General features: G+C 36.5%; 1 protein-coding gene across 1 annotated transcript in view; it reads left to right on the top strand.

The window, feature by feature from the left end:
* The window catches only part of LOC144978801 (RNA cytidine acetyltransferase-like), a 47,600-nt gene continuing 33,890 nt past the window's right edge, over positions 1–13,710 (top strand). Inside the window, 3 exon segments of the mRNA XM_078925323.1 lie at positions 1–19; positions 11,636–11,755; positions 13,252–13,343. Of these exon segments, the coding sequence (XP_078781449.1) occupies positions 11,648–11,755; positions 13,252–13,343 (200 nt within the window). The 5' untranslated portion in view covers positions 1–19; positions 11,636–11,647.

Here is a 13,710-nt window from a genome sequence, read left to right as displayed (position 1 = left end):
TTCGAGAGTTCAAATCCCGGTAAGGGTAACTTTTTTTTTTTTTTTTTTCCCAATATTTTTTTTAATTCCTTCTGTCTATTTATATTTTTTAAACTTTTGTTTTAATAATTTTATTTGCTTGAAATATACTTTAATGTTGATAATATACTATTGTTCTTTTATTATTATTATTATTATTATTATTATTATTATTATTATTATTATTATTATTATTATTATTATTATTATTATTATTACTTACTTACTATTATTATTATCGCTGTTGTTGTAATCGTCATCATCGTCATTATTATGATTATGGTTATGATTTTTTTTTGTAATCAAGTAGTTGGAGTAATTTAATCAGTTATCGATTTATTACGAATATCTTTTATGTGTTATCATCGCGTTGTTGTTTTTCATTATTGTGCTCTTCTATTGTTTATTACTTTTTAAAATCTTGCTTTTTTCTGTTGTTGTTGTTCTCCTTGTTGTTGTTGTTTGTTTGTTTGTTTTGTCATCTAAGACAAACCCGATTCATTATAAATTCATTTTTAATTGAGCGATGTACTTCAGAGAATTACTTGCCGTATTATATTGAAATTTACATGACAATAATAATAATAATAATAATAATAATAATAATAATAATAATAATAATAATAATAATAATAATAATAATAATCATAATAATAATATTAATAATAATAATAATAATAATAATAATAATAATAATAATAATAATAATAATAATAATAATAATAATAATAATAATAATAATAATAATAATAATAATAATAATAATATTAATAATAATTAATATAATAATAATAATAATAATAATAATAATAATAATAATAATATTAATAATAATAATAATAATAATAATAATAATAATAATAATAATAATAATAATAATAATAATAATAATAATAATAATAATAATAATAATAATAATAATTTAAACAGATACTGAATATTAGACTACAATTGACATCTATTTACTGAATACACGTGGTATTTTTATGGATGTTTCTTTTTTACGAAACCTGCCAAAACACGCCGAAACCCGACAAAGTTATGGGAAGTAGGCAGCAGTGGGGAGTGAACCTGGGACTCAGGGAAGTGTACACCATTGGGGAGTGAACCTGGGACTGGGTTTCGTTTTTTAAAAAAGCAATTACTTTTTTACGAAACCGCCAATATCCGACAAAGTTATGGAAAGAAAGTAACAGTGGGGGAGTGAACCCGAGACTATGGTTTTTCGGCGGGTTTTGGCGGGTTTCGTAAAAAAGTAATTGCTTCATTCTCGTCTGGTACCCAACTCCCATAGTTCGGCTTCATTTCCCACTGGTATCCATCTTCCATAGTCCCAGGTTCATTTCCATTGATTTCCTCTTTTCACAGTCCCAGGTTCACTCCCAACCGGTGTGCACTTCCCTGAGTCCCGGTTCATTGCCCAACGGTGCCCACTTCCCATAACTTTTGACAATTTCGGTAGGTTTCGGAAAAAAAAGTACATTCTGAGCTCACTGTCCACTGGTATCAGCCTCTCGCAGTCCCGGGATCAATCCTCATCGGTGTCCAAATCCCAGATTCACTCCCACTGCTGCCTGCTTCCCATAACTTTGTCGGCTTTTGACGGGTTTCGTAAAAAAGTAATTCTCCTCCCCCTTGGTATTGCTTTTTTACAAAATCCAGAGTCCCAGGTTCAATTCCCACAAGTGTACACTTCCCTGATTCTCAGGATCACTCCCACTGTTGCCTACTTCAATAACTTTGTCGGATATTGCCAGGTTTAGTCGGGTTTCGTAAAAAAGTAATTGCTTCTTTATGAAACTAGCTGAATCCCGCCGAAAACCATAGTCTCAGGTTCACTCCCCACTGGTGTACACTTCACTGAGTCTCAGGTTCACTCCCCACGCTTTGCCTACTTTCCACAATTTTGCCGCATATTGTCGGGTTTCGTAAAAAAGTAATTCCCCCCCCCCCCCTATTTTGTTATTGCTTTTTTACAAAACCCAGAGTCCCAGGTTCACTCCCCACTGGTGTACACTTCCCTGAATCTCAGGTTCATCCCCTCCTCCCCCCCCCCCCCTACACACACACGCACACACACACACGCTGCTGCCTACCTCCCATAACTTCGTCGGATATTGCCAGGTGTCGTCGGGTTTCGTAAAAAAGTAATTGCTTTTTATTACGAAACCCGCCGAAACCTAGTCCCAGGTTCACTCCCCACTGGTGTACACTTCTCTGAGTCTCATATTCACTCCCACAGCTGCACTCTTCCCATAACTTTGTCAGGTTTCGGAAAAAAAAACACCGTATTATAGTGCAAAACCTCTATTCAGTGTCAGATACTGAATAGTGCAAAACCGCTATTCAGTATCTGATACTGAATAGTGCAAAACCACTATTCAGTATCAGATACTGAATAGTGCAAAACCACTATTCAGTATCAGATACTGAATAGTGCTAGCCATAAATAAATACATAGAAATACATACATGGCCCTGTAAGTAATATTGGCGATTCTGAGGATATAAGAAGAAAATTATTTGAGGGTGTCTCTGAAATTCGAGAATTAATATTCACATTCATGGACATAAAAATTTAACATTGGGGCATGGGGGGGGGGGGGGGGGGGGGGGGGGGGGAGAAAGGATGCTTGATAATGATGTCTTATGTTGATGTCAGCTTTCTTATCTTCCTTGCACTCCGCTCAACATTTCTTTCCTCCACATTTTCCCTGCAATAATTCTTTAGCAAAATATTAACGAGTCTTGAAATTGCAGCGTCTGGTATGGAACAGTCCAATCTGAAAAAACGAGGAAATTCTTTGAATAAATTAAGATATCTACGCCTACATGATAGCTCCACTGTCTGTCTGAAAAATCCAAAACACAAGAGAAATTGAAAAAGTCCTTCTGAAGGACAGCTCAAACCACCACGAGAAAGCGTTGCTGTAAAAGAAGTAGTCTCAGTGGGAAACGATGACATGTTACCTTGGAGATCCGGGTGTTTCGATGCAATATAACCTGCAATATAAAAAAGAGGCATTGTCTCATCAGTTGACAGTTTACTAGGAAAGTCTGGAAGTGAATCTAAAAGCAAAATATCATTGTCATAAAATGGAAGGTCACATAAATTACAAGCATGCGGTGCTCCACTGTAATCAACATCTGTTGTCATGCTCTCCAGCATGAGCTTGGCACGATCAATGGTATTGGTATGTGAGGCATTCTCTACTGAAATGTAATAGTTACACCCTGCTGATCTGCGTAAGTGACCAAAATGGCTTTCAATATCATCCTGTTGAAAAAAACCAAGAGCGACATAATCATGATGGAGACTGTTATCTGAGGACAAGAGAAAATTTGCCAAATCAATAAAGCACTTGCAGGTCCAGAAGAGAGCCTTGGCTGTATCTGCTGTAAGAGAATGCATACGAGGATTAGAAAGTGGAGTAAGACGTAATGCGATATCTGCCCATGAGTTCAGAATATCCAGCTGGTGATGCTCCTCATCCCTGATTACTGCCATATCAGGATCTCGAAGTCGAGTCTGTCGGAGAGGATCTTTTGTATTGAAAACTTTCCATAAACATATCACATTATCAATGAATATAGCCGTATCTTTCCATGACTGTGTCGAAGCTGATGAAGACTTGAGGGCTGCACTTGTTTTTTCTGAAAAGACATCAAGAACAAGAGAAACTTTCTGCTTTTCGATGTTAGAAGGCCTAAGACAAACATTATTTAATTTAGACATGCGCAATGAAAATTCAGATGTTTCATGATCATATAGTGCGATCAAATCAGACCATTTAGCCATCTTCTTGTCTGTGGGGTCAGGACTATCTAAAGGTGAAAAAGCAATGGTACCAGTTCTTTCTGAAATCCAATTATTACGTATGTTCTTTAACAGGTGAACTGGATCATAAATCAAAAAAAGAGGTTTGTGATTAGTTGAGATTGGGGATTTAGCAATCCAAGGCTTTTGCTCATCATCTCTGTCAAATTTCTGAAAAAAAGACTGATTTACTCTATTATTATCACATACAATGGCGACAACATTTCCTCCACATTCCTCCACAGTTGTAATGACTTCAGCAACCTGTTGAAATTGAAATTCAGAAGTTAATGAATGACACGGAACAAGTCTGGCAAGGAAAGATTTTGAACCAAAAAAACATTTCACCATAATACCAAGCATTGTTGTAGCTGCTCTGTCAGGATAATCATGAGCATAACCAAAGACTTCACCACCACGATACGACAAAGAGGCTTTGATGTAAATTTCATCCACAATCAATATACATCCCCGGTTGCGCTCACTGATGCTCCTGAAAATAGAGGTAAATAAAGCTGCATCACTCATATTTTTGCTGACAGCAGTAATTTTCTGTAAAGTAGAAATGGATGGTAATTGTAAATAATTCCTAAGCTGTGAATATAGAGAACGAGACAATGAATACCAACTAAAAGCAGTAAAAAGGTCCTCTGTGGAGTAAATGCGTTTATTTTTAGAGGCATTAAAAATGTGAACATTACGTTGTAGAAATTTCACCTGTGGAACATCTTCATCATTGGAAATGACATACTTAATCAATGCATCAAGCCCACTCCAACACTTCACTTGCTTGTCACTAGAAATAAAGTCTGGATAATTCTTTATTTTTCTGACGCCCTTGTAGCATTCAAATGATAAAGCCAGAGAACCTGAGGAAGATAATATATTAAAAAACATAGAAAAATCACAGATTGGACCATCTCTACGTATACTACAGAAAGTGTAGAGCCCTCTTGCCTTTTCAAATCCAACAACACCTCCTACAGGATGGTCAAGAAGCATGTCAATAAAGCGTTCATGAAAATCCTTTCCATCAAGCGAATCTCTTGCACGAAATTCAGCCATTTCATCAATAACAACAGCTCTTGACTCTGCTGTTGCTCTGTCTGTAGTACGACAAGTATGTCTGCCAGCCTGTAGAGGGATACAAGATTTTGGAACGTTAGGGAAAATAGAAGGTGGATTAGCAGGTCGAAAGGCTCTTCCGACGGTTCGAATCATTTCAGTGTCTTTCGGCCAATGTAAAGAACACACGCCCATGTTATCAGTCACATCCTCAAATTTCAATACATTAGGCAGACGTGAAATCCAAAGCCTTTTTGTTTCATCGTCAGTTGGAAAACGATAAACAGAAATCTTTTCATCTGATGCGGATGGTGGATTATGATCGCGAGTGGGACGATATCCACTTCGACAATTTACGACTAAGCACTTCCTCCCCATTTTATATTAAATCCTGTTGGAAATCACAAACAAATTAATCCTGAAATGTTAGAATGCTGTGGAAATAAGAATCATTTCATAAAAATCATTCTAAAAAGGGAAAAAAATCAAATTTAACAGACTCTCATCAAAACACGCCATGTCTGATAACATTGGATGAGAAAGAGAAAGTAGAAATCTTGAGCCTTGACAAAACGAGGTTTCACTGCGGATTCTATGTCCGGTATGTAAGAGCTCCCTGGTACGTAGTGATAGTGCTTTGGCTTCAGAATTGAACGAATAAAATAATTTAATTAATATTGCCTTTGCAAGGTATTTTACAACATCATAATGACTAAATTCCCTTAGTAGGTGAGTGTTTTAATCGGCAACACAAGATGATTTCCATCACTCAAGTCTATAGTTTCTATGATAAACAATCGTTTCCTGGGCTTTTCAATATGGCGGCTAAGCTCCGCCCACTGGCATCAACTTTGCGACTGCGCGAACGAAGCCGCTTACCTTCCATGTATTATTATTCCAAGCGTTGAGTATTGAAATACTCTTCAACAGTCAAGATATGAAGTGAATAGAAAAGTGCCAAAAGACAATAGAGAATAAAAATTTTTCGCGGCGGTGGTGGGGTTTGAACCTGCGACCTTATTGGTACGACAACTCCGCCTGGCAGGTGAGAGCGTGGCTCTACCGTGTGAGCTATCCACGAACACAAAAATATTCGTTTCAAACTCAAAGTCATTACTAGATCCCTCTCTCACCCACTTCTTGAGCCCGCCGATTCGTTCGTACACCACCATCGCGAATAATTTTGACCAGCAGTTAAGCTTAATAGCCAATATTCTCAACACAAACATATAACATAGAAACGATTGAGACATTGAGTATGCTCCGGTGTATGGGGTGAATTTTTAATTCAGAAAAGTGAGTGGAGCAGGCACTTATGTTGGTAACAACAAGATATGAAGTGAATAGAAAAGTGCCAGAAGACAATAGAGAATAAAAATTTTTCGCGGCGGTGGTGGGTTTGAACCTGCGACCTTATTGGTACGACAACTCCGCCTGGCAGGTGAGAGCGTGGCTCTACCGTGTGAGCTATCCACGAACACAAAAATATTCGTTTCAAACTCAAAGTCATTACTAGATCCCTCTCTCACCCACTTTTTGAGACCGCCGATTCGTTCGTACACCACCATCGCGAATAATTTTGACCAGCAGTTAAGCTTAATAGCCAATATTCTCAACACAAACATATAACATAGAAACGATTGAGACATTGAGTATGCTCCGGTGTATGGGGTGAATTTTTAATCATTTTTCTTCAACAGTCGTAACGTCACTTCCTTCCTAATGACGCATGGTAACTTAGTAACACTGGCTCTAAACTATCGGAACAATGGCGGATGCCGTATGAAATATTTCTCCGGCGAGCATAAAAGCGTATCCAGAGGGGAAAAAAACACATAAATTTGATCATGTTTTGACTTTTACACATTCTGATCACAAGGCATATGGAAAGTTCTAGCCAGCAGGAAGAATAAAAAGGTAATGATTTTCTTTGTTCAGAACCAAGATGGCCGCCGTTGCCGGGCGGCATGACATCAGACTACTGAATCCAATTGAAGTTGAAGAGGCTCTTTAACTCGCTCTTTCTCGACTGTTTCACGGATTTTCTTCGAAACATCACACGCATCCAACACAGAAATTTTTTATTTATTTTTTAAACTCAGAGTTGTTGTTTTTTTTTTTTTGTTATTTTTTTTTTTAAAGGCACATATAGATTTTGGTATTACTCACTTGAGGGTTAACCAATTTGACTTCATCTTTCAAAAAATTTATTTTTTGTCATCTTAACAATCATTTTGAAAGAATTCAACAAGCTGACATGGCGTTTTTTGTTTGTGTTTTTTTTTTGCCAAAAGAACCCCCCAAAACCAACCAAATTTTGCAAGCAAAATTCCACAGTTTGCAAGTTAAAAACAGCAAATTTGCAAAAAAAAATTGCAAAAATTTGCGATTAATTTTCTAAAAACCCATAATTAGTTCATGACAGGGAAAGGTATTTGTTTTTATGGATTTCAAGGAGCTTGCAAGCAAATGTAAGGTCATAATATTATCAGCGCCAGTAAAAGGGAAGAGAATGAGATAGTTTAACAGAAACTACTCTTGATTAATTATCTTTCACGTCCTACTGTCCGAGCTATCAAATTTAAAGAAAGAAAAATTCCCCTTTTTTGTTCTTTTTTTTTTTTTTTGCCTTTAAAAAAATATTATTATTGTTTTTTTTGTTTGCTTGTTTGTTTGTTTGTTTGTTTGTTTTTGTTTTTTTTTGGTTTGATTTTTTTTCTGTGCAAAATCTCGAAAATTTGAAAAAAAAATTGCATAAAATTGCAGATTTTGCAAAAAAAAATATTTTTTTTTTAAATTGCAGAATTTTCGGCAGCAATGCAAATCAGTGATATTTTGGGATTTTTTGCGACCGCAAGCGATGCAAAAAAAAAAAAAAAAAATATAATAAAATAAAATAAATAAATAAATAAAAACTTCCATGCCAGAATATGTAAGTAAGTGTCTTTTAAAACCTGCATACGACACAGTCAGAATAGAATAAATCGCGGAAAATCTGACGTTTCGAAACACTCACAGTACCTATTTTTCTATCAGGAAACAAAACACGTATTTTCCTCTTTAAGTCACTACATTAATTTTTTTTTAAAATTGAGCTTTTATATAGCGCAATATCCACTAAACGTGCTCAAAGCGCTTTACAAGGGGTCCCTGGCCGACAGAGACATTTAGCAAAAATTGTAATATCGCCTAACAGGCGTCATGTCCCGTCCTACATGTTAAATATTGAACAGGGACTCCTTGTAAAGCGCTCTGAGCACGTTTAGTGGATATTGCGCTATATAAAAGTTCAAGTTTAATAAAGAATGAGATATATTGTGCGTAAAGTACCCCTTCCCCTCCCCCCCCCCCCCCCGTGTGTGTGTCGGGGGGGGGGGGGGAGAGGGCTCTTTACTCACAATCCCTCCTCATTCTTAGGTGTAAAATGAATGCTCGGCGTTAATAAATAAATAATAAAATTCCCTTTATTCCTCCCATAGGGGAAATTTGTCTTTAGGGTCTATTTCGGGGAAGACTGGAATAACCCAGGCGTCAGCCGCAGTGCAGCGCCGCAAAGTGAGCTAGGGCTAGGTGACTTGCTCAAGACCACACAACGCAGCAGCGGCTGATCGAACTCGTTTCCTTGTGGGTACGAAGCAAAGACCGTACCGCTGAGCCACGCTGACCCTTAACAGCGTTGTCTCTGTCGAAAAAAAATTATGATGATGTCACGGGCGTATTAACAATAAATAAATGAATATGAGCATTTATTTAGAGCATGTCCACGGACCGACCACCCTCAATGCATTTCACACAGGGCACACACAGTTGTTAGCCTTGATTTCACATCATTGTTTTCGTCTATTCATCCAGATTGCCAAATGGAACCATATTTCCATTTCACACAGTGCTAGTCTCCTGTTAAGCGTCCTTTTTGTAATATCACCCTTACAATTTCCGTCACCACGTATGACCCGCTACCCATTTATAACTGTCTAGTGGAGTAATATATGTGGTGTGTCTTACCAAGGGGCACAATCATAGATAACATAGGACTGACTGTCTGTGGGCACAATGTCGGGATCTGAATTTGTAAAGCGCTTTGACTTTGAGCACGTCTATCCCCAAAAATGCACATTTCAACTGAGTGAAATCCCAATGGAGCTGGTTATTATTAGTCCTTATATCAAAATTTATCAATAATACGGAATGGAGATAGGGTGCGAAAAATACAATTCAAACCAATTTATTCTCATTCTAATAACAAATCTCCAAATTCGAGATTATTGAATTTGACTTTTAAAAGGAAATTCCCTTTTAAAAAGTCAAACTGACAATAATAAAGGTTTCGACTTTTTAAAGAAAGGAAAATTGAACGAAAGACGAAACACTACATAAATCGAAAGTAGACTCGTCTTTCCATCACACATGCTCGTTTGTTGATATATCTGAGTGAGTGTTTTGTTATTATTTTAAAAAAAAATCTATTAGTACTGCAGCCTGCTTATACAAACGACTATTTATCTTACCAGCATATGTCGGAATCTTTACTTATCGCCACCTTTGTCTAGTAACTTTAGATTTCGTTCTTTATCTTGTTGATTGTAAATTGTTGATGTTGCAACTGACTGGACAACCGTTGACTCGTCGACGTCGTTGCCTTTGATTGCAACCCTCGCGAGACGGAGTAAAAAAAAACGTCATAGGTGTAGTGTCGGGTAGTAGAGTATTATAGACAGACGCATAAAACTTTCATTCTCGGTAAGCAAAGACAAAATCTAGAGAATGTAGAGAGGGATGGTGGTAGTATGGTAAAGTAATGGTATCACTATCGTCATCATAGCTATCACATTCATTATCATGCCTATCACTATCATTGTCAGTCAATTATGCACTTTTCATCTCACAATCTCACCAGAAAATCTAATAATAACAACCACCGGCCACCGGCAGGACATACTTAGTTTCACAGCACTTTTATTATATTTATTACTTAAGTTTAAGCTTTTACTTTTAGTTTTAGCCATCGTGGACTTTCATTAATTTAGTTGCAATGTCCAATGAGATAAGTTTGATCTTTAGAAACAGTGAGATTATTTCTAATTCTGTTTTCAAAAAGAATTTGCTGAGTCGGTTGTCTTTTACTTTTATATTTATACTCCCATGGACTCCATTACTACTGATTTACCATTCAGTTTGGAAAAGGCTATTTGGACCCGAGTCTGAATTGCCTCCCATGGCAATTCGGACCCCGAGTCTGAATTGCTTCCCGTGACAATTTGGACTCGAGTCTAAACTAAATAGAACTCCGTGACTAACCAGGGTCGAGTCTGAATAGTCTCCAATTCTCCAATGGCTCTTCAATTCGGAATACTGCAATGCAATGCGCCCCGAATGATGAACTTATCATTAGTGAAACTCTCAGTTTCTATTCCGTTTGCAGTTATAGAAACCGTATTAGTCCTAAACACACACACACTCATGAGTATCTCTAAGTCATTAAAAACAGAATAATCACACACACACACCCCCCCCCCCCCCCCCCCCCCCCCCCCCCCCCCCAACAACCGTTTTGGCGGCTTTTTCTCTTTGATCCCGTATCACCATGTTCTCCCCTGCGTCCAGCGCCTCGGTCGTTTGTGGGTTACCAGTTGATCATTTTCTCTCCGTATTCAACCAGTGCTTATATTATTAATAGGCACCTAGTTCAGTATTATCTAATAATATTAGTATTAATTAGACATATATTATTAGTACTCTGCCCCTACCCAGTGGCGGGGCTCTATTGCATGGTTTGCTGTCAAGAATCACCTCTATTTTTATATAAGAGATAAAACAGCATATTTTTTTTAATTAAAAAAGAATTAAGATACTGTCTTTTGTCAAAGCCCGACCCATACTGCCTTTTAAATCAAACGCTCAATGCCCAAAGTCATATTATTCTCCTTTCCCCGCATTTTTTCGCAGCCGCAAATGGCAAAATATATAATGTAGGTATGTCATGCATGTATCTTTTGCAACGTGCTAATGGCAAATCAAATAAATCTTCCAACCATTATACAAAGACACTCTTTCATCTATGCAAGGGCGAATTGATTGTTAACGTTAACAATAGTGACTACAATTGTAATCTCCCAAAGACCACGAATATTTAGATTTGTTTTGTTTTTAAGGCGCTTGCAACACATTTATTTCATATCAGCGCCAGTAAAAAGGGAGAAATTAGATAGTTAAAAGTTATAGAATTACATTTAGAAAGTACACAAGAAAAAGTAAGACAAAGGGGAATAATAGATCACCGCTTTTGAAGGTATAGTCATCTTCGGGAGTTCTAAAACGTGACTTGCTCGCTCACTCGCCCTCCTCCCGACTGACAACTGAGAGCAATCAGCTTCCCCCCACCCTACCATGCTTCACTTTCGACCCAGCTTCCACTTCCGACACTTCCTGTGATTGCGCAGGCGCATTGTGGCAGGAGTCCGAATTGCCACGGGAAGCAATTCAGACTTGGGTCCGAATTGCCACTTTGATTCAGTTTTGTTGATTGGTGGCAAACATTACGTATCATCTGTCACTTAAAAAAACTTGAAATCTATTTTACACTTTTTACTTCTATTTTATTATATTGAATTGTAATACAACGTAAATTATATAAAATAAATCCATTTGCAATATTTCAATTTAAATTAGAAATGTGTGTATAGTATTATTTTATGTTTCTGATTATTTGAAATTTGAAATCAACTTTTTTTCACAGCAAACAATCACAATGGTGAGACGGAAAATTGATAATCGTATTCGTGTCATGATAGAAAATGGAGTGGCTAAAGGACATCGCTCCATGTTTGTCATTGTGGGAGACAAAGGAAAAGATCAGGTGCTTTGATTTGTTCATTTACAATTGTATAGACCCAATGAATATTTATATATGGCCTTGCCCGAGAGAAAGCGTCCTTGCACATGCGTAATCGCTTAAGAGTGAACCTCGCACTGCAAACAATCTTCGTTTTTTCATTCTCTTGGATTTTAAATTAATTATCTTCTTATATTGATGCAATAGTTGTTTAAAATATATTATTTTGTGGTTAAATTATCATGTGATGGTTCGTGGTTTCTTTATTATTTTAGTTCATTGATTATTTTCTTTTTTTTTTTTTCTCTCTCTCTTGTTCACTTTTAATTGGTAACTTAAATTTTTATCATTTGTGTTACGTTATTTAAATCTAAGTTGCTACACATTTTTTTTCTTTCTAAAAAAAATAAACTCTTAACTCTCAACAGTTGCATGGATTTTCATGCTTTTTGATCTTTTCATGAAAAGGCAATTGTCAAAACTCTCTCGCTCACTATGCAGTTGATCATTCTTTTTTTTATTTATTTATTTTTTTTCTTCAAATAATTCTTCTTCTTCTTCTTCTTCTTCTTCTTCTTCTTCTTCTTCTTCTTCTTCTTCTTATTCTTATTCTTATTCTTATTCTTCTTCTTCTTATTCTTATTCTTATTCTTCTTGTGGAAACTTCCAATGTTGTCGAATATCACTCCACAGTTTGTAGGGTTTTACATTGTTAGACCTGTAAATTCTCAGTCAATTAACTGAAATCAGTCAATTCGTCAAATTCAAATACTTTTAAAAAGGGAAGAAAGAAATGAATAAAGAAAGAATTCATGAATCGTAGTCGATTGACTGTAAAGTTAACTAGGAATGTTCCACAGCCCCACGCATAGCTCATGGGCCGTTTATATTAATGATGGATATATATTGCCAAGGCTAAGCGACGCTTTTTAGAATTGCCGTGTCTGAACACACCCCAGTGTATTTTCACACAGCCTTCGTGAAATTATTTTTTCACTTTCGAAACCTGTCGTAGCCAATTTTAACTGAGCCGCCGAGCGATAAATTTCACTGTTTCGTCTAAGCCAAAATTGACCACATTTACTTGAAGGACAGGAAAAGTATGAGAAAGAAAAATTCGAAACACCGAAAGTTCGTTATGTAGACACCTTCAAATCGAAAGTTAAATGATTGCTACAAGCACATCTCGATTACCTCATGTTGTAAACAAACTGGTTGACCGTTTCTAAGTTTCTTCACTGATTGGGTACCTAATTATAAGGAACAATGGTAAGTAGCCTAATTAATTCCCTCGCAATTTAGTTTTCTGTCATTGCTTTGCTCAAGTGAGCTTGCTGTTTACCTTTCATTTTGATTCTTTGGATTTTACCGCTACGACGAATTACGAAGAGTCTCCGTTTCAGTCAATTTTTATAGAGCTCATTTACAGGTCTACATTGTAAACTTGTTAAAACTCTGCACATAATACTAATAAAAAGTACATAGATTAAAATTTTAATTTTGTTCTGCCTTGTTTACAGCTTGTCATCTTGCATCACATGCTGACAAAAGCCACGTTCAAATCCCGTCCCTCTGTGTTGTGGTGCTACAAAAAAGAGCTGGGGTTTTCAAGGTATACTTTTGATCCTTACTTTGCATTCATTTAGAAAGTCTTTTTTTTTCTATTATTTATAGACCTGTAAATTCTCAGTCAATTCGTCAAAGTCATATATTTTAAAGAAGGAAAGAAAGAATTGAATAAAGAAAGAATTTATGGATCGTAGTCAAATGACCATAAAGTTAATTAGGAGTAGTCAAATGACCGTAAAGTTAATTAGGAATGTTCCACAGCGCTATGCATAGCTCATGGGTCGTTTATATTAATCATGGATATATTGCCAAGGCTTAGCAACGCTTTTTAGAATTGCTGTGTCTGAACACACCCAGTGTATTTTCACACAGCCTTCGTGAAATTATTTTTTCACTTCCAAACCTTTCCA

The sequence above is a fragment of the Berghia stephanieae genome, chromosome 8 (assembly GCF_034508935.2).
Source record: "Berghia stephanieae isolate SIO BIC M18660-M18661 chromosome 8, UCSD_Bste_1.3, whole genome shotgun sequence".
Taxonomy (NCBI): Eukaryota; Metazoa; Mollusca; class Gastropoda; order Nudibranchia; family Aeolidiidae; genus Berghia; species Berghia stephanieae.
This window is presented reverse-complemented; position numbering and strand designations above follow the sequence as displayed.